General features: G+C 44.1%; 1 protein-coding gene across 1 annotated transcript in view; it reads right to left on the bottom strand.

Moving 5' to 3' along the window:
• LOC138285751 (aldehyde oxidase-like) overlaps positions 1-25,609 on the bottom strand; it is a 588,222-nt gene that overhangs the window by 512,586 nt on the left and 50,027 nt on the right. Inside the window, 2 exon segments of the mRNA XM_069226091.1 lie at positions 23,333-23,441; positions 24,937-25,033. Coding sequence (XP_069082192.1) covers positions 23,333-23,441; positions 24,937-25,033 — 206 coding nt within the window.

Genomic DNA, 25,609 nt, shown 5'->3' on the forward strand with positions numbered 1-25,609 from the left:
GAGTACAGATATTGTGAAGACTAACATGTTGGCTACATACTACCCTAGAAGAAGTGTCAATCTTGAAAACATGTGTCTGTACGAAATACTTCAACATTACACATATAGAAGTAATATCACTGAGAACATTGAAGAAGGACGATTTGCAGTTACTGGATGTGATCGTTGTTTGCTAAAGCATAACAAGGGAAATCTAATCAATTACAGGAAGCTTAGTTGTCAAACTCTAGACAGCAAGGATTTTTTCCACTTGGCCATTTTACAACTGTTTAAACCATGGTGAAATGAATCAGAACTACTTGGTCAGTATGACTGTTATGAAGGGTCATTTAATGCTGCAAAAGATACCATTCAGTGTTAAATATCTCCTACATATTGGCAGATGTTGGAGGATGAGCTTGCACAAGGCCATGTGGAAACTGTGGCTTTAGAACAGTTAGTGGCACAACTGAACAATTAACAAGGAGATATTTACAACAAAGTTAAAAGTAAAATAGAACATGGGTTTCTTCACAACAAAAAACTATGTGACTGTCCTACATATAAACCGATATTATTGTACATCAGTGGACAAGCTGGTGCTGGAAAAATCTTTCTAATTAAAGTTCTCGCTACTTTTCTTCAAAAGACTACTGGTTCAAATTTGACATGTGTAGTAACAGCTCCAACAGGATTAGCTGCTCATAACATTAAAAGAGTTACTACTTATGCTACCTGTTGAACATGATACTAAACTTGAAGATCAGAAGTTATCTGGAAATGCCTGTCATGAGATATCAAGAGTATTAAAAAATATGAGTCTTGTCATTGTTGATGAAGTCAGCATGGTCTCAAACATAATGCTTGCTTTTATACATTTAAGGATGCAGCAAGAATTAAAGATGAACTATGATGTGCTATTTCTAGGAAAACATGTAGCTGTGTTTGGAGACCTACTCCAACTTACATCTGTAAAAGGACAACCAATTTTCAAAATACTTCTGCATAACGACACTAGGAATTCCCTTGGAAGTACTGGAAATGTAAATATTTGGTTAAACTTTGAATACAAAGAATGAGTTCAAAACATGCAGCAAGCCTCTGATATATAATGTGGAGAAATATTGAAATTCATTAGGATAGGATTTCTTATAAAAGCAGGGAAACATGCTTTAAAAAGTTGTCTGATCAGGAATCTATTTCCATCTGCTATAACTGCAGCAGAGCTAATGTTCAAATTCATAGAAGAAAACAAATCTATAGCTTGTTTATTACCAACATTAGAAGTGTGTGCAAGGTTTAATGAAAGATTGCTACAGCTGGAAAAAGAAGCCATTTTAGAAATTACACATATAGATACAATGGAACACCTAGGAGTGACAATACTGCTCACAGATAAAATTCAAGTGAAATTGGATTTTTTGGAGAAATCAATATTGAAAACAGCGGGATAAGAGAAGTGTTTCCATGTCTGCAAAAACTGAAGAATTATTTTACATCACAACTTAAATGTTGAAGAAGGCTTGGACAATGGTGCAATAGGTAAAGTTGTGGAATTCATTAATTTTCCAAATAGAGGCGAGGTGAAATACTTAGGTATAAATTATTATCACATATCTGACGCAAAGAAGATTGGCCAGTGTGTTACCCGGTTCTACTTGTAAAAGACTTATATATCCGAAGGCAACAGTTTCCTCTGTCTTTAGCATACACAGTAACCATCCATAAATTTCAAAGGTTAAGTGTAGATACAGCTTTGGTTAATGTTGGAACCCCTGTATTCAAAGGAGGAATGCCGTATGTAGCACTGTCATGAATTAGAACTTTGTCGGGATCGTTCTTGGTTGACTTTAATGATAGTAAAGTTAGTGCTGACGTTAGCTGTGTAAGAGAATATAATCGGTTCAGATCTCTATATTCTCCTCATTTAGGGCAGTATCCAGTTTATGAGAAACAAATACTCTATCCAAAATAAAAGATTACTAAACAATCTATGGATCTTTAAGAAAAGAAAGAACGGAAAGATAACACAGATAGACGAAAGAAGAGGAAAGTTGAAAATAACAGTGAAATTGCAGGTTACCAATTGCAAAACAGTTCAGGTGTCAACCAATATGCAACTGTCATTCTCAATGCACTATACCATTTACACCATTTAGTAAATGAAATTGAACAGAAAATGGAGAAGAGAATGTGTTCAGCACTATATAATCTGCTGCAACGATTAATAACTGACAGGAGTCTAGTACACTCAGCTTCAAGCATCCTTGATCTTTTAGATGTATGCAATTGATCTTTCATGTTTACTCTGAACAGTCAACAAGACACAAAATAATTCATTATGGTGTTGCTTAGAGTTTTAGAAGAAGAGCAAGCAAATATTGATTATATTTTAACTTTTAAAACTGAGTCTATCAGCTTCCATGAATGAGTTACTACCACATCTGGGCACTGCACTGTATACTTAAAAGGTAAAAGTGGATGGACAGAATACAACAACATAAACCTAACATATAAATAAAAGGTTCCCTTCAAACTACCAAACTCATATATTTTTTTTTCTTCAACAAAAGTTCTAAGAAGAATTATGGACAAAAAACTCACATACTTAGTATCTACTACTTCCTTCATATAATGTTTAAATATTATTCAGTCTATTATGTTTAATGTCTTTAAAATACATCACCAAAACTGAAAAGTCCTATTAATATAGTACAAAGAATTACATATATAATAATTAAACTGTAAACCTATAAGAATATGCTGAAATTTCAGCACCTCAAAGTTGGAACATCAATGTTTCTTCAGCAATGGAAACTAGTCCCCTTTTATTTCTAGAAACTCAATTATGCATTCATATTCTGGAAAAGCCTATTGTTCAAACATGATATACATGGATTATGAACACCTATACATCATTTGGCCTACCAGGGATGATGTTTTCTGTAAAAAACTCTAAAATACAAAAACAATTCTTACTTATTGGCGATATTGTACCAGATATAGTTGTTCAACAATAACATTAAAATCTGCTTGTTTACACTACTATAATTAGTAAACAAAAAAGCACCTAGTATAAGAAATGCAGTGAGTGCAATGCATAGTGTCATTTACAGTGACGTACTGTACACATTTAGTTTTTATAATCAATTGTTTTTTGCCCCACTGTTCGAAGATGAAGCTTTATACAAACCATCATTATTCGGTGAAGAAGTATAAAAGCAGAGAGACACTCAGATCGGATTCCGATCTCCGAACTAATACTAATTCAGATATCCCAGTACATCACAGGGCGGTGGTCCGAATCTGACTCAATAGGTAGCATGGCCCTTTTTCCATCTATTACTCCTCAACTGGATCATGATCTCTAGATTACTAATCGACCATGATGGATCACCAGATGGAGTATACCTGCCCATTCTGGGCTGGCTGAAACTATTATACTCTCTTAACAGATGTTCTCCATTAATATGATGTAGGGAGCACACAATAACTGCACTGTCGCTGCTAAAGGCCAATTGCAATTCCTAATGTTGCATGTTTCCCACAATATTGAGTAGTATGAGTAGGATCACAACACATAGGCTGGTTTGGGGCCCAGGCCCGGGTAGCCCCTCATGACTCTGTAGCAGCAGTCCTACTGTAGAGTGAAGACTGCGTACATAAATGTTGGCATGCAACCTCACATGAGCTTAGGCACAAGTTGTTAGTTAAATAAAATGTTGACGTTGTATACAAAGTTTGGTCGAAAGACGACACGGCGCTGGACCGAGAATTGGGCAGTTATATGTTTAATGCAAGTTGCAGATTCCACTATTAAACTGCATATGCAATTGACTGAACAAGTAGTAAATCACACCACATGGCTACTGTATGTCACACTATGATACCGGGTGTGACCTCCTATAAAAGCCTGACCTGGAATGTGAGAGGATTGGGCACATTCCACAAAAGGCATTGAATACTAGCCCAGTTACATAGGAGACAAGCACATACAGTTTATTTACAGGATACACACCTCCTGGCATCTGAAGTGCAAATGTTACAGAAAAGGTGGAGAGGCCAACTTTTTCATACGTCTTATTAGGCCTCTGTCCAGAGAGTTGCAATCTGGCTCAGCGCAGCAGTCCTCTTCACAGCACAAGAGTTGCGCATAAATATGCAGGGCAGATATGTTCTAGTTAAGAGCACACTAGATGGGGAACCTTTGGTACTAGGCTGTTTGTATGCACCTGGCATTGAGCAGGAGGCCTATTGGGCACACTTAATGAAGGTTTGATTGGGAGTAGCATCCATGGGTTTTGGGGGTGACTTTAACCTGGTGCTGGACATTTCCCTAAATCATTCCCATCCTCCTCTACCGGGCACTGTGGCAATACAGCATGTGGCATCCTTACAACAATGGGTGGCGGGCTGGTCACTAGTAGATGCCTGGGAAGCTCAAAATAGAGGGCTCCGGGAGTACTCCTTTTACTCTTATCAACACATGCTGCATACGCATATTGATAGATTCCTGTGTTCCCCACAACTTCTGCCTGATGTAGTATACATCACCTACCTCGCAAAGACGCTTTCTGATCATAACCCCCTAGAGTTGTCACACCAGTGGTGCAAAATACCAACACCAATACCCACCTGGAGACTGCAGCCCATTTACCTAGAAGATGCTACTTTTAGAGAGTCGCTGGTGCAAACTATAAACAATTACTTTGTTGAAAACATGGGAACAGCTACATCGTTCCTAGACGAGTGGGAGGCTTTTAAGGTAGTTATTTGTGGAGCCTCCATCAGTATGTTGGTGTGCACCCGACACAAAGCATTGGCGACTCTTAAGAAGGTAGAACACAGAATGACCCACATAGAACATGCGGTGGCGAGGGGGGAGGCAGACCCAACATCACTACAGGAGGCAAGAGTAGCACATATAGAGGGCCTAGATTGAGACTAATTGACTACAGAACCTATGTCCAATGGACTCACTCCGAATCCGACAGGTCTGGTGCTTTACTACCTCTCCTAATACGTCCCACCCATTCTCAAACCCCGATACTTGTCATACGCTCTCAAACTCAGGGCATAGTCTCCACACAGCTAGACATTAATACTGCTTTTGGCAAATTCTATGTTGACCTCTATGTTATTACGACATTAAGAAAATTTAAAAAAATGTTTTAGATGTAAAATAAGTTCACTTCTAGAACTTAGGAAACTGTATTAGTGAACCCTTGATAGCAAGCAGTACCTCAAATACTTCTAAGTACATTTTTTACATTGTTTAGTTATCACAAGGTCATCGTGGATAATGACATCACCGCAACTACCGCACTTTACACGATCAATGAAGAAAGAAGACAAAAAGTGTATTTCTATCAAACCATTGATACAAAAACCAACTTAAAAAATCTTAATACTAGAGCAAATTTAAATATTCTGTCTGTACCATGTATAACTTATATTTTTTCATAACCACAAGTCTTGATGATTAACAATGAAATCGTGGTTAATACATTTAGGGCCAGATGTAGCAAGTCGGCAATTTGCGACTTGCAAATTGCGAGTCCCTGCGACTCGCAATTTGCAAGTCGCAAATTGCTATGCAGTACGGTGTCTCAGACACCGACTGCGACTCGCAATGGGGTCGCAATGACCCACCTCATGAATATTCATGAGGTGGGTCGCAAATTGTGGCCCCATTGCGAGTATAGGCACTCGCTAACATGGAGGCCTGCTGTCGTCAGCAGACCTCCATGTTTGCGACCTGCTTTTCAATAAAGCAGTTTTTTTGGACCACACCCTGCCCTGAAAAAATATTTTGGGGTCCAGTCACAAACTGGAAGGGGTCCCATTGGGACCCCTTCCAATTTGCGATTGGGTTACCATCCACTTGAAGTGGATGGTAACTGTGATGCCATTTGCGACCGCATATGCGGTCGCAAATGGTATTGCATCCCAATGCGACTCGCAAATAGGAAGGGAACACCCCTTCCTATTTGCGAGTCTGAAATGCATTTTGCGAGTCGGTAACGACTCGCAAAATGCATTTCTGCATTGGGATACGCGTTTAGCGAGTCACAAACGGCAAATTTTGCCGTTTGCAACTCGCTAAACGTTTGCTACATCTGGCCCTAAGTGTGAAATAAAAACAAAATTACTAGAATAGGACTTTGATCAGAACTATAGGTGGTTTCAATAAACTAAACATACTTCTAGTGTAACCAGAATTTTAGAGGCAAAAAACATGGTATTTTACAAAACAAATAGAAGAAGGACTACACTTTTATTTCACTCAATAACAGTACTCAATAGTACACATTTACAGAACAGGTGCTAAGAACATAAATACATCGCAACTTATAAAGCCAGCATAATGCCTGTTAATTAAACTGCTTTCTACTAACACCTTGCAAGTATTTCAGGTTTGTAAAACAAACAAAGTCAGTTCCCACCATTTTCTGCTAACCCTATGAAAAAACTGGTATAATAGCTAAATTTTCCAAAATGTAACGAGACACCAGGTAAAAACTTGGACTGTCCTAGTAAATACAAGAAGTTGACACACAAGTATTTAGAAATATGACCTTAAAACAAAGACACAAACACTCTGTTTTCGTAAACATTTGCTTTCCTAGTGTTTTTTTGGATTTTATTTTATACAGACACTGATAAACCATGTAGAGTATCACCACTTTGACACTATAAACAATAAAGTATAAACACACTACTAGAAATGTAAAACTAAAAGAACTTCTAATTAAGCACCAAGCCACACTAAACAATGTCAGAAATATAAACTTTTATGTATATTAAAGTACTACTTTGATATTTTAGTACATCTCAAATTGAGAAGAATGTCAGCCTAGTAGCTTAAAAAAATGCTTATATAAAAACTGAAAAAAATCAAAGATGAAAGGGACATTATAGTTAGGAAGTAACATAAAAAAAACCTTACAAATTCACTGAAAAAAACAAAGGTTACAGAAACGTTATAGTTAGGCTGACATTTCATACGTACAAAACCATAGAAATTCAGCCGTTATAGTTAAATTACCTAAGTATAACTTGCACCCCTGTAATGCACTGCTTATGACCTCACATATTATGTCACTGATGACATGGTCAGTGACATCACTGATGACATCACTGATGACATCTGAAAAGACATACTGATTGCATCATCCAGTGAGTGTGAATGGTTGCATAGATGTGTGACTGGCTGCTTGGGTGGATCTATGTGTGAGTGTGTTTTTGAATTTGTTTCTACTGAGTGGATCTGTAAGTAATTGTATTGTAAATGCAAATTATAGAAATATTAATGCAGCACAAAGATCAAAATCAAGATTAATACCATAGTGCAGCAAAATTGACGTTATAAAAAGACCGTTTACTGTCTCACAGATTGCATTTTACAAACACTTTACACTGGGAAAGAATTCTTTTAATAGCGTCAAAATTGATTTAATGTGATTTTACCTCAGTGCACAAATTTAAACCTTTGAATCTTAGTTTTAGTTACTTGCCTTCTGGTAAAACAAATACACATGAAAACTGCCATAGGATAAAACATACATGCAAATATGCTATTCCTTACCATTTTTGAGGGAAGGGCATCATGACCCACTCGAGGCTTTGACTCTTGTGAGTCAAGGTCCACCCCTGCACCCACAATGATAATAAATGCCATATTACACTCTGCGAATCCACGTATTTTTACACCCTCTCACCACCCACCTTTCCCACTCATGGTTCTTCACCTCATACCACCAACTCCCTATTCCTCCCCAGAACCCCTGTGCGATATCTTCCCCTTTGGATAGATATATAACTCACCCTTCACCTTCCGAGTATGTTGACTACACCCAGCGCCCTACTTCCAGCTACCCGACACCCCCAGCAACTATTTAAAAAAACACTTCCCCATTATGCAATGTTGAAAATTTTCCAGCAATTAAATATATAGTAGGGCTCTATGTCTCTAGCCCTACTTTTGCTAAAGTTCATGGAGCTATGTTTCCACTACCTCTTTCTCCTGTTGTTCCATGCCCCCTCTGCTCTCTAATATTCAGCACCCTCTGTCACTGCTGCTGCTGTGGTGGCCATCTTGGGGGAGTGGTTCCACTGGGTGAGGTTCGCTAGAAGGAGCTGCACATCATCCAGCTCCCCATCCAGTCAATGCTTCTTCATTGCTGGCACGCATCTGCATATATTTGAGCTATATATAAAACCTAGTGGCGGTCGCCACTAGGTAGTTATAGTTAGGACCATGTTTCCATAGAAAAAGCATTTTTGACTTGTCTATATCTTTGGCGCCGTTTAACTAATCTTCAAGAAATTTTCCAAAAGGAAGTGTGCAAAAAGAAGCGCTGTAATTGGCAACCTGACTAGAAAGTTGCGGCCACCATTTTATTTCACAGGACATGGTCCCCGGGGGATGAAAATCCTAATTGAAAGTGGCATAAGGGGTCAGGATGAAGGTACTCTGACCTCATGGGTGTGATACAGGTTTGTTTTAGGGACAAATTATGGGTTTAAAATAATTTTGCATCACCATGCGCGATATTCGCGAAGTTTGAAAGAAAAACCACACTCATTCATACACTAATTAATTTACTCACACATGCACTCAGAGACTCATGCGCCCACTCACACAACCACTCAGACACTCATGCAATTATATTATCACTGCAACATTTGCAAGTAAATTATTGATAAGAAAACCGTGCATGGCAAGGGAGCGAGTTATAGTTACGTTAGGGCGCAAGAGTCAAATTCAAAATTTTGCATTTCCGCATAGTAATTTGAAAGCCAGCCATCTCTTGGAATCTGCTCAACTCCCTCACTAAACCCATCAGGGAAATACCTTGAAGTTTACGTTGAGGAGAGCAATCATTCTATAAGAAGCTCTATAAGAAGCTCACATTTGAGGAGTTTCTCCCAGTTTCAATATTGCGTTGATGTCAGCCTCACACGTAGATGGCAGGAAATTACCTGCCTTCGCAATATAATGACATAGCTGGACCAATTTAGGAACAATGGAATCTGTAAACACAACATTAACCAGATTTATACAACCTTGTAGGAACACAATAAATGTTTGTAATCATTGCATTCTCCTCCATTTAATCCCCTCAAAGGTTTTGTTTGTGAAACTTATAGCAGCTCTACGGATAGCAAAACATTTTTACATGCCCAGTGGGTCCAACAACACATGTTTGTCAATTACTCAGACTTTTAATGAAACCTGACTGTGAGTGGTGAATACTTTTTGGTCAAGATTTTACCTAATGATTTAAAATTTACATTTAAAAAGTTTGCACAAATGTCAGCATATATTCTCTGAGATAATACTATTATCAATATTGTTCGAATGGTTCTACATTTCAAGTCTGCATTTTTAATACTTTTATATACTTTCCGTAGTAATGAAATCAGCTCTTCCTCAAATTTGCAATAAATCTCTATCTAGAAGCGATTCAACCCAGGAATATCCTTTCTTTAAAGTATTCTTATTATTGTTAATACCTCTGCTTCAGTGATAAGTGAAACCAAATAGTAAAAATCTTCTTTTATGATTTTCAGCAGTTCTGCTCTTCAAAATTATCTATCTGCTGCACTGCACAATTCCCTTCATCATATAAGTTCTGATAATATTTATAAAACATCTAAATTTATAGCTTTACTCTCCAGTAAATCTTAATGTCACAACTCTGCACATGACTCAACAGAGGCTGTCCGGATTCAGAGGACAACTGTGAGGGAAAAGCATACCCAATAGTTGTACTGCTGGATCTTGCACAGAAGCTGAGTGTCCTTGCAGCCTGGGCCACACTGATGATTCTGTGATCATGGTCACTCAGAGGGGTGTGCCGCTGTCAGTGGAAGGCATTAGTCTGTGCATGCGACGATTGGGTTAAAGAATCTGGCAGCAAGAAAGGCCTGCAAACTTGATCTTCTCTGCAGGTTTAGTCGACATCATGATTTTGAGGGAAGCATCAATGTCAGGCATATGAATATCCTTCCCAAGACAGCGGATTGTCTAGAGAAACATTTTGGAAGTTCCCAATCCAAGATAAAGTATGGATCTTTCCTGTGTGTGTTTCAATCCTGTTTAAAAGGGGAAACACTTTCGTTCTCTAATATTTGCCATTTTCATCTCCCAATTGTTCTATATTTTTGTCCCTGTGTCTTTGCAACTGAATTCTACTTGGATTCTTTTCCTGGATTCTTTGGCAGGTCTCTTCTCTGTTCCTGGTGTCGGGAAGAGATTGGTACCTCTCTTATCAATTGCAAAATACTTCTACATCTTCAAGCAAACATTGTCAGATTACCTACGAGGGTCTTTCGCTTAATGTTTGCTCCTGGAATCTGGGACCTTCTTAAGGTGACACCGGACAACTTCCAAGTGTACAATAATGTGCAGGGTTACAAAGTGGCTACCAAGGGCAGTCATCTTGCACTCAGGCAAAGAAGAAGAAAACTGAAGACACCTTCATGTGTCCAGTCCTTGACACTTAACTTCTTTGAGTGACACTATCAGATATAAAATGCTAAGAACATACTTATCTTCCACCCACTTTCCCAATACTGTACCTGGACACGTCATATTCTACCTTTAAGCTTCACAGGTTGTCTAGGTCAAATCTTCCCTTGGTTCATGAAATTACTTATTGCTGACAACTGTAATCAATATACTGTTTTTATATTTTTCAACCAGCGTTTAAGTTTATTTTGTGCTTCTAGTTCTTTCCTCTATCTTGCTGAGTCTACATTTGCATCCTAAAACTGAATAATTTCTCTGATAAGTAAAACTTTAAGTACATAATTTATCAAAGTTATACCGTCTAAAATTTCTAGAATTACTATTACTTTACCACCCTGCACCAGACATTCAAAAAGACTATGATGTAATATCACAGTTTCCCTAAAAACCTGCACTGGCGATTTGGACAATATCATATGGGATATACGAAAGCAGCTAATGCAGAAGTCATTTCCATGTAGAGGAAAATAAAAACTTAATTATTTCTCACTGAGATTGAGCAATATTCTCCAAATGAAGGCTAGATTTATAGATTTAACCCTCTTGATGTATCCCTCTTCTTTATGTATAAAGGTCATGGAGCTACCTGTATTAGATTCTAATATAAACAGTTCTGCTACAAGTAGTCTAACAGAGACAATGATTAACCATGAGCTATTTTTAATTAATGCATCTTGATTGCATGTATGTGTTTTTTCTATATCAACACTAATTAAGATGAAACTGTCAATGGTGTCATTTGCAATTGCACGCCTGAAATGTTTATGATGGAGTATTGCTACACCGTCAGACCTGGATTCAAATCTACTTGCAACGACGTGTGGTTTTCTAGTGTCTTTTCCTTTCCTTCTTAATGATAATTGTATATTTGCATGTTTTGTGGATAATAGAGTTGCAATACTTTATGAATTAGAGGTACCTGTTTTAAAAGTATTTAATGCACTCAAAATAAATGTCAAATAATGTATGCCAGGTGTATTCTTATTTATTAGTATTACATCTTTGTACTGAAAGATGAATAGCACAACTGAGAAAAATACCACTTTCATGAAATACAAAAATTAGCGCTGTGTGCTCAAAAGTTGATAATTCACTACATTTTTTCATATTACATAAACAGAATAAAAACTGAGATTTTAGTCTCTCAAAAGGATTGGGGAGGGTGAGCAGAGAAGGAAAACTGAATTATAGATTATCCACATCATCAAATGTCTTATTTAATTTCAACTCTCAAAGGTGTACCACAATTATCAATCACCACAGAAATCTTCTAAGGACTCAAGCTTGCACTGCTTTCTTTTTTTTTTATATATTTATTTATTGATTATTACATATTACACATACAACAGAACAACAGAGACTAGCCCACGGAGCATGAATACAGGCTGTGGTGAAGTTCATCCCCACCCTGACACTGGGATACAATCTATAGGGAATGGCACAAACTTTACTCCGTACGGGTGCATCGCATTTAAATCCTGTAATGTCGGCAGGGTTCACCCAGCCTCCGCAAGTAATACATTCCGAGCACAAAGTACAGGTGCGGACCTTCCGCCAAACACCGTAGGGCAAAGGGCTAACAACAGAAAAAAAACATATGGAAAGAGAGGAAACAGAAGGCAGGTAGAGTACGTCCACAGAGGCGCCCAACCACTATCATCTTCACACAACGCACAGCATAAAACCAGGTCTGTGGGAGATAGAGTCACCTAGGACGTGAGCATTCATGCAGCACTTACACAGCCCCGCTTGAGGCCTCCAAAAAAGATCGCAGCAGAGCCCAGATATTCTTTGGTCGGGAGCCCTCCGGAGTCAATTCCCAAAAGATCATCAGCTGTTCCTGACAAAAGGAGGCATCGCGTAGCCAGTCGGACCCTCAGGGAGCCCGCTCCTGCCCCAGCACAGGGCAACTCTGCGCTTAGCCAGCAAAGAAGCAGGCCCACCAGCCTCCTATGTGTCTGGCGAACCTCATCCAAACACCCAAGCAGCGCGATTTGGGGGGGATATAGGCAGCTCCAACCCTGTCATCTCAGCAATCATACACATTACCTCCACCCAGAAAGCATAGACCTCAGCACATTCCCACGCAAGATGTAAGAATCCAGTGTCAGGGGTGCGACACCGCTCGCAGCACGCATCCGCACGCAGACCCATAGAACAGAGTCCGCTGGGTGTGTAATATAGGTGGTGCAAGAACTTGAAATGTATCAGACGCAGCCTATAATTAGGGGACAATACTCTCATATGCGCACACCATCTCCGCCACGTCTCCTCCGTAATAGGCTCTCCCACATCCACCTCCCATCGAACCCTGGCAGACCCTCCAAGGTCACCCCGCTGCTCCTGGATGCAATTATATGATTTAGTAATTAATTTACGCGGTGACTGAGCACGGCACAGCACCTCCAAAGCCTGACACTCCGGTGGAGTCCCGGGAAGTCCAGGGAACCGAGCATGCAGCATAGCACATACACGCAGCACATACATAAGCTGCAGCGCAGTGGTGCATCCATCCCCAAGCGCATCCCCAGGAGAAATCAAACGACCATCCACAAACCAATCGCCCAATTCAGTCAAGTTAGAATCCCGAAGAAAATCACGCAATCCTACATCACGAAACATCCGAACCATCAGCAGCAGCAAGAACAGGCAACGAAGGGGCAAAGGTTATACTAACTCCGGAGCAGCGCAACAGCACCGCCCAGGCTTTAGCAGTGCACGCCACAGTGTAAACGCCCCGTGATCGAGACCGGGATGGATTTTCAAGGACACGAGCCAAGCCATCCGGCCAAAACGCATCACTCTCAGCTGCCAGATGTGGTAAATACCGAATCAGACGCAGCCAATAATATGCAAAGTGCGCCTGAGCGCAATAATAACAAAGCTCCAGATCAGGGGCAGCAAGGCCACCCAACTCGAAAGGCAGTGTCAGCTTCTCCCAAGCAATATGAGGTTGTCCGCCCGCCCAAACAAAGCGAATCAGAGCAGAGCGGAGACGCCTCAAAAAACTCTTCAGGAGCATGAGTGGGAGGTTCAAAAACAAATACAAAACTTTTGGTAGCACCACCACCTTCACAATAGCAATACGCCCAATCAGCGAAAGCAGTAGTGAGCGCCATACATCAATCTTCTCCTCCAACCACGAGATCGCCATACCGTAATTGGTCATCCAGAGAGTCTCCATATCACAACTCAACCAGAGTCCCAGATAACGAACCGGGCCGTTCGCCCACTCAATGGGGTACCGGGAAGAGAACGCCGCCGCACCTGAAGACAGAGGCAACACCACTGACTTAGACCAATTAATCAAGATCCCGGAAAAAGTGCCAAAATGCACGATCTCATCCAGCAAAACGTCTAAATTCCTACGCGGATCACGTACATACAGTGCAATGTCATCAGCATACATAGAAATCAGAATAGGCCGCTGCCGAAACGGCAGACCCCTATCATTATGCCGCTGTCTCAGCCACGCTGCAAGGGGCTCCATCGCTACAGCAAAATATAACAGGGACAAAGGGCATCCCTGACGAGTCCCACAGGCGACCGGAAAAGAAGCCGAGACATTCCCATTCAAACACAGTCTAGCAGTGGGGGACATATACAGTAATCTGATCAGTTTCACAAATCGAGCACTCAGCCCCACTCAAGCAAATAACGCAAACATGTATTCCCATGCCAGAAAATCGAAAGCCTTGGTAGCATTCTCATCAGCCTCCATCGATCCCGTGACCGCAAAACACGAATGCAAATTGTGAGATGTGGATCTTTCCGGGACAAATCCAGACTGATCCGGCAGTACCAGCTTATGAAGCAACGGCTGCAACCACGCCACAATCATTTTAGCCAATATTTTATTGTCAATGTTAATCATAGAAGGCGAGCGATACGAATCACAACAGCACGGATCCTTACCCGGCTTGAGGATCGTGACAATCAGGGCCTCACGGAGCGAGTGTAGGAAGTTGGCTCTGTATATACTATTTCAAAGTAAGAAATAGTGTGCACAGAGTCCAAGGGTTCCCCTTAGAGGTAAGATAGTGGCAAAAAGAGATAATTCTAATGCTCTATTTTGTGGTAGTGTGGTCGAGCAGTAGGCTTATCAGAGGGTGGTGTTAAGCATTTGTTGTACACACACAGGCAATAAATGAGGAACACACACTCAAAGACTTACTCCAGGCCAATAGGTTTATATATAGAAAAATATATTTTCTTCGTTTATTTTAAGAACCACAGGGTCAAGATTTACAAGTAATACTTCAAATGAAAGGTATTTCACTCAGGTATTCTAGGAACTTTGAATAAAATAGCATGTACAGTTTTTACGAAAATGGCAATAAGCTATTTTAAAAGTGGACACAATGCAAAAATCAACAGTTCGTGGGGGAGGTAAGTAAATATTAAGTTCACAGGTAAGTAAAACACTTACAGGGTTCAAAGTTGGGTCCAAGGTAGCCCACTATTGGGGGTTCAAGGCAACCCCAAAGTTACCACACCAGCAGCTCAGGGCCGGTCAAAGAGGTGCCCAAAACACATAGGCTTCAATGGAGAACAGGGGTGCCCCGGTTCCAGTCTGCCAGCAGGTAAGTACCCGCGTCCTCGGAGGGCAGACCAGGAGGGTTTTGCAGGGCACCTAGGCAGGCACAGAAAGTACACCCTCAGCGGCACAGGGGCAGCCAGGTGCAGAGTGCAAACAGGCGTCGGGTTTTGTATTGAAAGCAATGGGGAGACCCGGGGGTCTCTTCAATGATGCAGGCAGGCACATGGGGGGCTCCTCGGGGTAGCCACCACCTGAGCTAGGCAGAGGGTCGCCTGGGGGTCGCTCCTGCACTGGAGTTCGGTTCCTTCAGGTCCTGGGGGCTGCGGGTGCAGTGTTGGTTCCAGGCATCGGGTCCCTTGTTACAGGCAGTCACAGTCAGGGGGAGCCTCTGGATTTCCTTTGCAGGCTAGCCGTGGGTGCTCGGGGGGGGGCAACTCTGGCTACTCACGGGCTCGCAGTCGCAGGAGAGCCCTCCCTGTAGTGTTGGTTTTCAGCAGGTCGAGCCGGGGGCGTCGGGTGCAGAGTAAAAAGTCTCACACTTCCGGCGGGAAACGTGAAGTCCTTAAAGTTGCTTCTTTGTTGCAAGAAGTTGCAGGATTTTGAACAGAGCCGCTGTTCACGGGAGCTTCTTGGTCCTTTGGGTGCAGGGCAGTCCTCTGAGGTTTCAGAGGTCACTGGTCCCTGTTGGATGCGTCGCTGTTGCAGTTTTCGTCGAAGTAGGGAGACAGGCCAGTGGGGCTGGGGCCAAATCAATTGTCGTCTCCGTCTTCACTGCAGGGCTTCAGGTCAGCAGTCTTTCTTCTTCTTTAGGTTGCAGGAATCTAGTTTCCTAGGTTCTGGGGGCCCCTAAATACTGAATTTAGGGGTGTGTTTAGGTCTGGGAGGGCAGTAGCCAATGGTTACTGTCCTTGAGGGTGGCTACACCCTCTTTGTGCCTCCTCCCTGTGGGGAGGGGGGCACATCCCTAATCCTATTGGGGGAATCCTCCATCCACAAGATGGAGGATTTATAAAAGTAAGGGTCACCTCAGCTTAGGACACCTTAGGGGCTGTCCTGACTGGTGGGTGACTCCTCCTTGTTTTCCTAATTATCTCCTCCAGCCTTGCCGGCAAAAGTGGGGGCAGTGGCCAGAGGGGCAGGCATCTCCACTAGCTGGGATGCCCTGTGGCGCTGTAACAAAGGGGGTGAGCCTTTGAGGCTCACCGCCAGGTGTTACAGTTCCTGCAGGGGGAGGTGAGAAGCACCTCCACCCAGTACAGGCTTTGTTCCTGGCCACAGAGTGACAAAGGCACTCTCCCCATGTGGCCAGCAACATGTCTGGTGTGTGGCAGGCTGGCAAAAACTAGTCAGCCTACACTGGAAGTCGGGTATGTTTTCAGGGGGCATCTCTAAGACGCCCTCTGGGTGTATTTTACAATACATTGCACACTGGCATCAGTGTGCATTTATTGTGCTGAGAAGTTTGATACCAAACTTCCCAGTTTTCAGTGTAGCCATTATGGTGCTGTGGAGTTCGTGTTTGACAAACTCCCAGACCATATACTCTTATGGCTACCCTGCACTTACAATGTCTAAGGTTTTGCTTGGACACTGTAGGGGCATAGTGCTCATGCACTAATGCCCTCACCTGTGGTATAGTGCACCCTGCCATAGGGCTGTAAGGCCTGATAGAGGGGTGACTTACCTATGCCACAGGCAGTGTGAGGTTGGCATGGCACTCTGAGGGGAGTGCCATGTCGACTTAGTCTTTTTCTCCCCACCAGCACACACAAGCTGTGAAGCAGTGTGCATATGCTGAGTGAGGGGTCTCTAGGGTGGCATAAGACATGCTGCAGCCCTTAGAGACCTTCCCTGGCATCAGGGCCCTTGGTACCAGGGGTACCAGTTAGAAGGGACTTATCTGGGTGCCAGGGTTGTGCCAATTGTGGAGACCAGGGTACAGTTTAGGGAAAGAACACTGGTGCTGGGCCTGGTTAGCAGGGTCCCAGCACACTTTCAAGTCATAACTTAGCATCAGCAAAGGCAAAAAGTCAGGGGGTAACCATGCCAAGGAGGCATTTCCTTACAGTGAGGCAGGAAGAGCCTCGGCCTCCAAGGACTCCGCATATACCTCCAAAAGATGAGGAGCAAGAATATCTGCATACTCCTTGTAAAACGCAGGAGTCAAGCCATCTATACCAGGAGACTTATCGCTAGACAGGCTACGAATCACCACAACGACCTCCTCCACAGAAAATGGAGCATCAAAATAAGAGTGGTGGGCGTCATCAAACCACAACAACGCAATCTCAGAGAAGTAAGCCTGTGCCGCTTCAGCGTCCAGCCCAGTCGGTTCCACATATAGATTCGCAAAAAATTGGGTAAAAACCTGCATAACTCCACGCGTCCCAGCCACACGCTCCCCCCCCAGCGTCATCAATCTCAGTGACATAATTGCTAGCCCATGGCTTACGCAGAATGCCTGCAAGCGTGCGTCCAGCCCTCTCCCCCTCACCATAGCGACGAGCCCGAGCAGTCCTCCCCAAAAAACAAACCTCTCTGAGGGAGGCCTCCTCATACAAGGACACAGCACTCCGCAGCTCCGCCATCACCTCGCCTGACCAGTCCATCACCAAAATCCGCTCCAGCTCCGCAATCCTCCCCTCAGATCTGCCAGTTCCCAGCGGAGTGCCTTCAACACCCCATGCTGCTTCGAGAGGTACACACCACGTATAACCACCTTAAATGCCTCCCACAAAGTGCCGGCTGAACTCACAGAGCCGCAATTTTCAGTAAAGAACAGTAGTATGGCCTAGCCGACCTCCTCACGGAACGCCACGTCCCAGAGCGCCCCGTGCGGGAGCCGCCACAAGAACATGCGCTCCAGCCCACAGGGCACCTCCAGCACTAACTGAACCGGTGAATGATCCGACAAAGTGCGAGGCAGATGATCCACGGAATGCATCCATAGCTCCACATCCCTTGTACCCAACCAGCGATCGATGCGGGACCAGCTACTATGAGTATAGTTAACGCATGTACCTTCTCTAGCGGCGCCATGCTGCAGCCTCCACAAATCCACCAGAGTGCCTTCCTTCGTCACCGATGCCAAAGTTCTCGCCGCTGCAAAGTGCTGCACCCTGGCCACACTTTTGCGGTCCATCCTCGGATCCAGAATCACGTTGAAGTCACCACCCCAGATCACTGCGCCAGTTCCTAATGACTCCACCAGGCGCCACAGCTCCCGAAAAAACTCAGAGTCATCAGTGTTAGGACCATAGACAGAAACCAGCCGACAAGCTCTGTCCAGCAGCGTACCACTCAGCATAAAATATCTGCCATTCGGATCAGCAATAATCTTCTGAGTGTGCCACTGTAACCCTTTAGGCAGCAAAATCGCCACACCGCGGGCATAACGCGAAAACACCGAGCAGTGATATTCACCAACCTTCAGCTTGCCCAGCGTAGAAGTTACCAAATGTGTCTCCTGCAACATACAAATATCAATTTCATGGCGTTTAACATATGCAGACATAAGACGCGCCTTCCGCCTATCATTCAGTCCACGCACATTCCAAGTCAGACAACACACCATTGTCATGCTTCTCGTTCCTATCTCAGCCTCCTCACAAGCACCAGGCACCTCCGCAGTGCCCCACCCTGCCAGCCAGAAACAAACAAACAGACAGAAAAGAGGGTATAGAAGCATACAAAAAAGACAAAGCGGAACTGAGACAATCCCAACCCCCTCCCACGCGGACCCCCCAATTGGGCCATAGCAGAAGCCCACCCCCCCAAAAAAACAAACCAACCATTCATAACAAGTGAACTATAATCAGGACTCATCCAAAGGGCGAAAGCCAGGCCATTCATCCCACCACCCATTCAGGACTGGAGGAGAAGGGCAAAAGGGCCAAACAGCAAATCCAACAGCAGAGCGACCCCAGACATAGAAGTAGAACATTTAGACCTCCAGCAACCCCGGTAAGCCGCTCCAGTCCCAGCATCTCGCCAATTAGTTATTATCACTCAAGGCGGCCTGCTCAGATCCGGAACCGTACAGGCCCACAACCTCCAACCGCTTAGGTACCCTTTTGGCGAATTTGGCAGCCAGCCTTGGGTCAGTAAAAACAGCAGCTTCCCCTCATGTCGCACCTTCAGCTTAGCAGGATACAGCAAAGCGAATCTTTCGCCCGCCTGGCTTAACATGCGCTTGATCGGCAAAAAGGCACGCCGTGCCGCCTGCACACCAGGAGTATAGTCTGGGAAAAAGTTAAGTTCAGAGTTCTTGTACACCACTGGTCTCCTCTCCCGGGCCAGCCAAAGGATAGTATCCCTGTCACGATAGTTCAGCTGGCGAGCAATTATGGGACGCAGAGGAGTGCCAGGCGGGGGCCGAGGTCCCAAGGATCTATGGGCCCTCTCAACCACCAGCAGTCGGGAGAGCTCACCAGCAAACAGATCAGACAGCATGCCCTCCACAAATTCCTCCATACGACCCATGTCCGTAGTCTCCGGCAACCCAATTATGCGAATATTGTTTCGGCGCGACCGCGCTTCCAAGTCCTCATTCTTATTCCGGATAACCTCAAGGACTCGCTCCATTTGTAAAAGTTGTTCTCTATCGCCTCGGCGGTAATCCTCCAGCTCCGATGCCCGCGACTCAAATAACTCAAATCTGGAGTCATGATCATCCACCCGAGCCTTTATTCGATCCAACTGCTCGGTCACATGATCCAGCTTTGCATCAATACCGGCCAGGCTGCTCTTGAGTTCCAGAAACATGGCCTTCACTGAAGCATCCGTGCTCCCCTCCTCGACCCTGTCACAGCCAGATAGAGAGGCAGTAGATCCACCTCTCTTCTTTCCTCCATCAAAGGTAAGCTTGGCCTGTCTCTGCTCTGCCTTGCCCATGATCCACAACCACTGTCGCCAACCAGCGCCACAGCCAGCAGGGAAAAATAGGAGGCAGCCAGCCCCGGGGATCTTCACCTCAAGGGGCCTCTCCCGAAACTTCGGGGGCCTCACCTCACAGGCCCGGTAGGGCGGATGCGGGCCTCCAACCAGTCACTCAGTCACACCCTGCAGGCCAATTCAGAAAGCGCCAGTCACCGACAGCAGTCACCGCAGGGGCCAGCTCCGACGTCCAGCCCCAGGACACCTCCAGTTGTGGCCCGAAATTCGGGCGCCCCAGCTCAGGACCAAGCCCGGTAGCGTCTATCCACTTTCTTCAGGCGCCCCGACATTCACTGAGGTGAGGCCAGGCAGGGCCTCACCCCCTCCAGCAAGCAGGCTACCTCCTCCGGCCAGATCTAGCCAGGCGACGTCCCTCAGGCAGCCAAGGCCGGCCCCCAGCACTCAGCCCTCCGGCAATCAGCTGGGCACCCGAACCTCCCCCGCGGCCGGGGGTATCCAGATGGTCTGGGTCCAGAACCGAGCCGTAGGCGCCTGGCGCACCGGGAGGCAGGCCTCAGCCCTCCTGGGCAGTCAGCCCCCAGCAGGCGCGCCGGGCCGCACATGCGGTGCCGCGCACACCCGCACTGGGAGGCACAGTCCAGGCCGCGGTCCGACCCGACCGCCGAAGGCCTCAGCAGCAGGGGACAAAATGCCCCCGTCAAACAGTCCTGCCCCCCGGCAGCAGCGACGCCTCCCGGAGAGGCCCAACAGCAGGACGCGACCCAGGAGAGGAAGCGCGCGCGCCCCAGCAGGTCCCTCTCTCTCCGGGCCAAGGAAACACCGTGGCCAGCCACCACCAGATTCCCGCCGTCAAAACAGAAGCGGCACCGGGGGTCCCATGGGTCTGCAGGGCCGCCCCAGCACCAGTGCAGTCGCCCGACCAGATAAATAGATGATGAAAGGCCCTAAGCCTGGCAGAGCCTTACACAGTGACGGCCATCTTGCCGGCAGGCCAGGCCACGCCCCCAGCTAGCACTACATTCTTGTTGGCCATACTTTAATCTGGGTTTTAGAACTTGCTGAATTCAGATAGTAGTGGGTTACATATGTCAGTGCAATTAGACGCCACTTTTTGTATGTTTAATGTAACGCCCTAAGTTTCAAACAGTATACCCAGATATGGGGCCATGCTCACTTTGCCACTGAGACCAAGCTGCACCGACTGAAGAGGCCCAACGATGCCTAAACTGGTCATGGGTTGCTTGTGTTCTGGCTCTGAGGGAACCTGGCTTGACAGTTTGGCTAGGCTGTTCCGACAGAATCCAGACCCAAGATGATTTGCATATTGCTGAGTTTAACCTGAGGTGACATAGTGGGAAGAAACATGATTGATTGGGATGGTACTCCAAGCGATTGCCAGTGGTTAGACTATTTGCAAGCATTCCTCCCATCACTTTTTGTGTGTCTGATGTCATGCCCTAAGTTGCCAAGGGTATGTCAAGACGTGGGGTCCTGTGCTCACTTTGCCACTGGAACCAAACTGAACACAACTGAAGAGGCCCAACCAGGCCAAAACCAGTCCTGGGTTGCTTGTGTTCCGGTTCAGAGAGGACCTGCCTTGACAGTTGGGCTAGATTGTTTCCACTAGAGCAGGACCAAAGCTGATTTGCATATGGCTGGGTCAAATCTGAGGTGACAACCGGGCAGAAAAATGATTTGTTGGAATGGTACCATGATAGATTGCCAGTGGTTACGCTATTTACAAGTATTCCTCTCATCACATTTTGTGTGTTTGATTAGCTGTTGGACACCAACAAAGGATTTTAGCTCTGCCAGTTCTTGCTTCATTCTCAGGGTTTAAAAGTTTGATTCTACTATGGCAATAGTTCGAAGGAGTCAGTACACAGATCGTTGTTCTCTCTATAGTCCCATCGCTGCACTCCTACAATTGTGCATCCATCATCCCCGACTTTCAATCTGTATCCATTATGCGACCCATGATAATTTCAAGGGCTCCTGACCTTTAAGGCATTTTTACCTCTATGTGCTTTATAGGCCCCTGTACTAGTCTTAGAATGGAATTCATTAAACTCTCACCTTGTAAGAGAGGGGGCTTCACAACAACAGCCAATTCCACATTGACTACCAGTGATTCCCTGGGCACAGACTGTTTTGAAACAAAAAACTAATTTCTACTTTTAACAGCTTTCATTTTGTTATCCTCAGTCGGCATTCTAGGAGCCTGGTAAGTACTCACCTCTATGTCTCAAAAAGCCAGCATTTACAGCATGAGGGCAAGAGGGTAGAAACCATGCCCCATTAGCCCACTGCAGGTACCCAGTCACAGGCAGTATCTTGGAGTGGGAGGACCCTAGTTGCTGGTTTCAACCAGGGGCCTCCAAATTAGCCCGGAAGACTCCACACAGTCTCTGAAATCTTCTGCCAGAGCGGCGAGCCTTCAGCCAGAGCAGGCCACCACACGATTTCCCCACGGGAGCTGCTGTACTCTGCCAAAATACTGGGCTTCTGAGCAGTTAGCAAACCCATTCAACAGCTCTAAGATCGAACAACACTATCTGAGAATCCCAGCACTTCAAAGAGACCAACACAACCTCCCTACAGAGAGAGTCAACCCTGAGAACAGAGCTGTGTCGGAGCTGTGGCACTGTACAGTCATTTCAGAGCTCAGCTAGCCCCCACCCCCAATAAAAAAAATAATACTAGCAACAGCATTTAAAACAGATTTTTAATTAACAGAAGGATATATTTAGAAATTGTGGGGTTCTTGCAAGAATATCATACCTGCCCTTTTTCTGTTTGTATAAATGTTTTATAGGAATATTTAACATAGGAACGCATTAGGTTGTACCAACGCAAACATATGTTATTACAGTGTAACAATTTTTTCTCTGTTAACCAATGCTCAAATGCAATATCTGAAAAGACTTTCCTGCTATTTTAGTTTAATTGGTTACATTGCCAATTGGGCTATGACTATAACATCATTATATGGAATTTATTAAGTTTCTTAAATTAAAATTGAGGACTAAAAACATAGTTCTATGTTGACATGTTCCCATACAGTCACTATCAATCCATCCATGTCACAGATATTGATCAACACTACTTGATAACACTCTTTCAATGACCAGGACACATTAGTGCAATTGCCATGAAGTCCGGTCCACCAATCATCACATTTGTATTCAGGACAACAGTAGAGTCTGTGATAGACTTATTTGTCCCAGAAATAACTTAGCATGCTGAGATGATATAACACCTCTAAATATCCAACTTGTACCTCCCCTGGAGTAATATAACTAAAGTTATGCACAGACATGAATAACCAGCTCAAATTAATAGAAAACCAAAACACATAGGGACGTTCAAAATACTCGTACCTGGACTGGATGAAGCTTGGTGGTGGTGCTACCAATTCCTTCTACTGTTGTCACAGCCGTGCCGTACAGAGAGCATATAGGAAGTAGGCAAGCGTTTGCAGTGTAATGACTTTGGATTATAAGGAAAATAAGAATTAAGAACACAAGTGGATGTGACTTAGTGAATAATAAGATGTGTGCCCACGTGAAAGAACAAGAGGTGAAGATAATGGAAGAGCGGGCCCACCTGCTACAGTATTACACCCTTTTTTAGTTCCATATTACTGTGGCTGTGGACTACGTTCAGGTGAACACACAGAATTTATTGAAATGAAAGGTAGGGCATTTAACAGCATTCTGTACATTAATTGGCATCTGAATTCTGTGCCACTTTACCAACAATAAGCTTTTGGGAGTAAACACAGTTGTCACAACTGCAATTAAATGAATTTCACCAGGGACTGAATGCTTCGCAGCATAACACCAAGGGTAATGGCTGGTGCAGCTCAAGTTGTCTTTGACATACCTGGACCATCATGATTGAATACCCCTAAATGTGGAAGGTATTGCTATCCACAACCTGATATTGCACATGACCTACCTAATGCTTTTCCACCTTCCCTGTCCCCATGTAGGCTTTACTGCAGGATAGAAGTCTTGGGGGTCAATGCAAAACATATAAAGCTTCCCCTGCTACATCCCTCCTCGAAACCAAACTAAAAGAAATACCCGTTTACTCTTTCACCTTGTCTCTGTTTATCAAAAAAAACAGATACAAATATTTTGGACGCAACCATCCTCCATCAGCTTCCTTCTCCTTCTCCATCTCAAGACACCAGTCCCTTTAGACTTTTCGAAATAGAAGAAAATACATATGTGTGCTGTTCCAGCATTTATCGCTTCATTGTGCCTCCTCTCACACAAAATAAAAAACATGGTGTCTCGCCACCTGTACATTCTCCTACTCTCATAATATAACAGCAGGTGGAACACAGACAACAATGAATCAATACATGCCATTTGTTGCCATGAAAAAAATCCTGTTTTACATCAGGTTCCAGATACCTGGGACTAGTCCAGTCAGCAACAGCAGAAATTAATTTTGAACTGAGTTACCACCACAGTGTACAGTGATTCTTGTAAAGACTGACTGTTATGTCACAGTCGGGACAACAAGCTTTACTTGTGGCTGTTGTTGCAATCATTTACTTATGTCTTTGTTGATATTAACTGTGATGAGTGACTATTCTTCAGTTTTTCACACAGATCACATGTTGAGCGCCAAGAAACCAACAGGGAACACGCCCTCATTAAGGATCCATAAGATAACATAATGTGGCACAACATGACCGTACACAACAAAGATAAATGTACCTTTAGTGAGCAGTCAACAATCCTAGACTTGGGCTCCCTTCCATTGAAGATAATTTTTAACATGCAGTTTACTCTGGCAGTAATGGCCTTCCAACAACGTCAATTTAAGTCAAGCGTGTGATATTCTCTTCAATTTAGGAGTGCATGCTTGGAAAATGCAGACACAATGCCTCTGTATGCTGCTCTTTGCCTAGATATGAAATAAAATGCTGTGACCAATAAACACTTTTCTCATAAAGATAGAAGGATACAGGATCTTCTTGTTCCCTGGACTGAATGTCGATACCATGACGGTGCACGCTCCACAGCCACCTCCTCCACAGCCATATTTGGTCCCGGTCAAGAGAACGAGGGCAAGCAGTTAAAGAAAAATCCTAATACATTTTGAAACTCTGTAGTTTATGTGCTTCATTTGGGCACACCGCAGAGTATCTTTGATGGCTGATGCTATGTGTAGATGAAATAAAACAACTGCAATAGTCTGCTTCTTGCTATGATTTTGGGGCATGTTTCTCTGTGTGTGTACTTGAATAAGTTAGTGCATTTTGTACAACAACGATGAGATCAATATGGAATAATAATAATAATAATAATAAACAAAATACAGCAAATATATTTCAGAAACACACATTACTGATTCTAAGATTCATTTATAATTAAAACAAACAGCAATATGCCAACATCCTTGAGATGTTTAGAATTTTTGACTTCTCTGAATCGTGACCCCAATATTTTGTTTTAATAACACCCCCTCGCCCAAGGGCGACCCACGATCATACATAGTTTGTGCTGGTGAGGATGATTTAGTCTCGCCTTTCTAGAGGACTTTCAGAGAGCTGTCAGGTCGACATATTGCTGGACTATATGCCGTCACATACACTTGATGTTTTACATCAAAAATAATCTACACAGCAAGGAATTAAA

Source organism: Pleurodeles waltl, chromosome 3_1, assembly GCF_031143425.1.
Source record: "Pleurodeles waltl isolate 20211129_DDA chromosome 3_1, aPleWal1.hap1.20221129, whole genome shotgun sequence".
NCBI lineage: Eukaryota > Metazoa > Chordata > Amphibia > Caudata > Salamandridae > Pleurodeles > Pleurodeles waltl.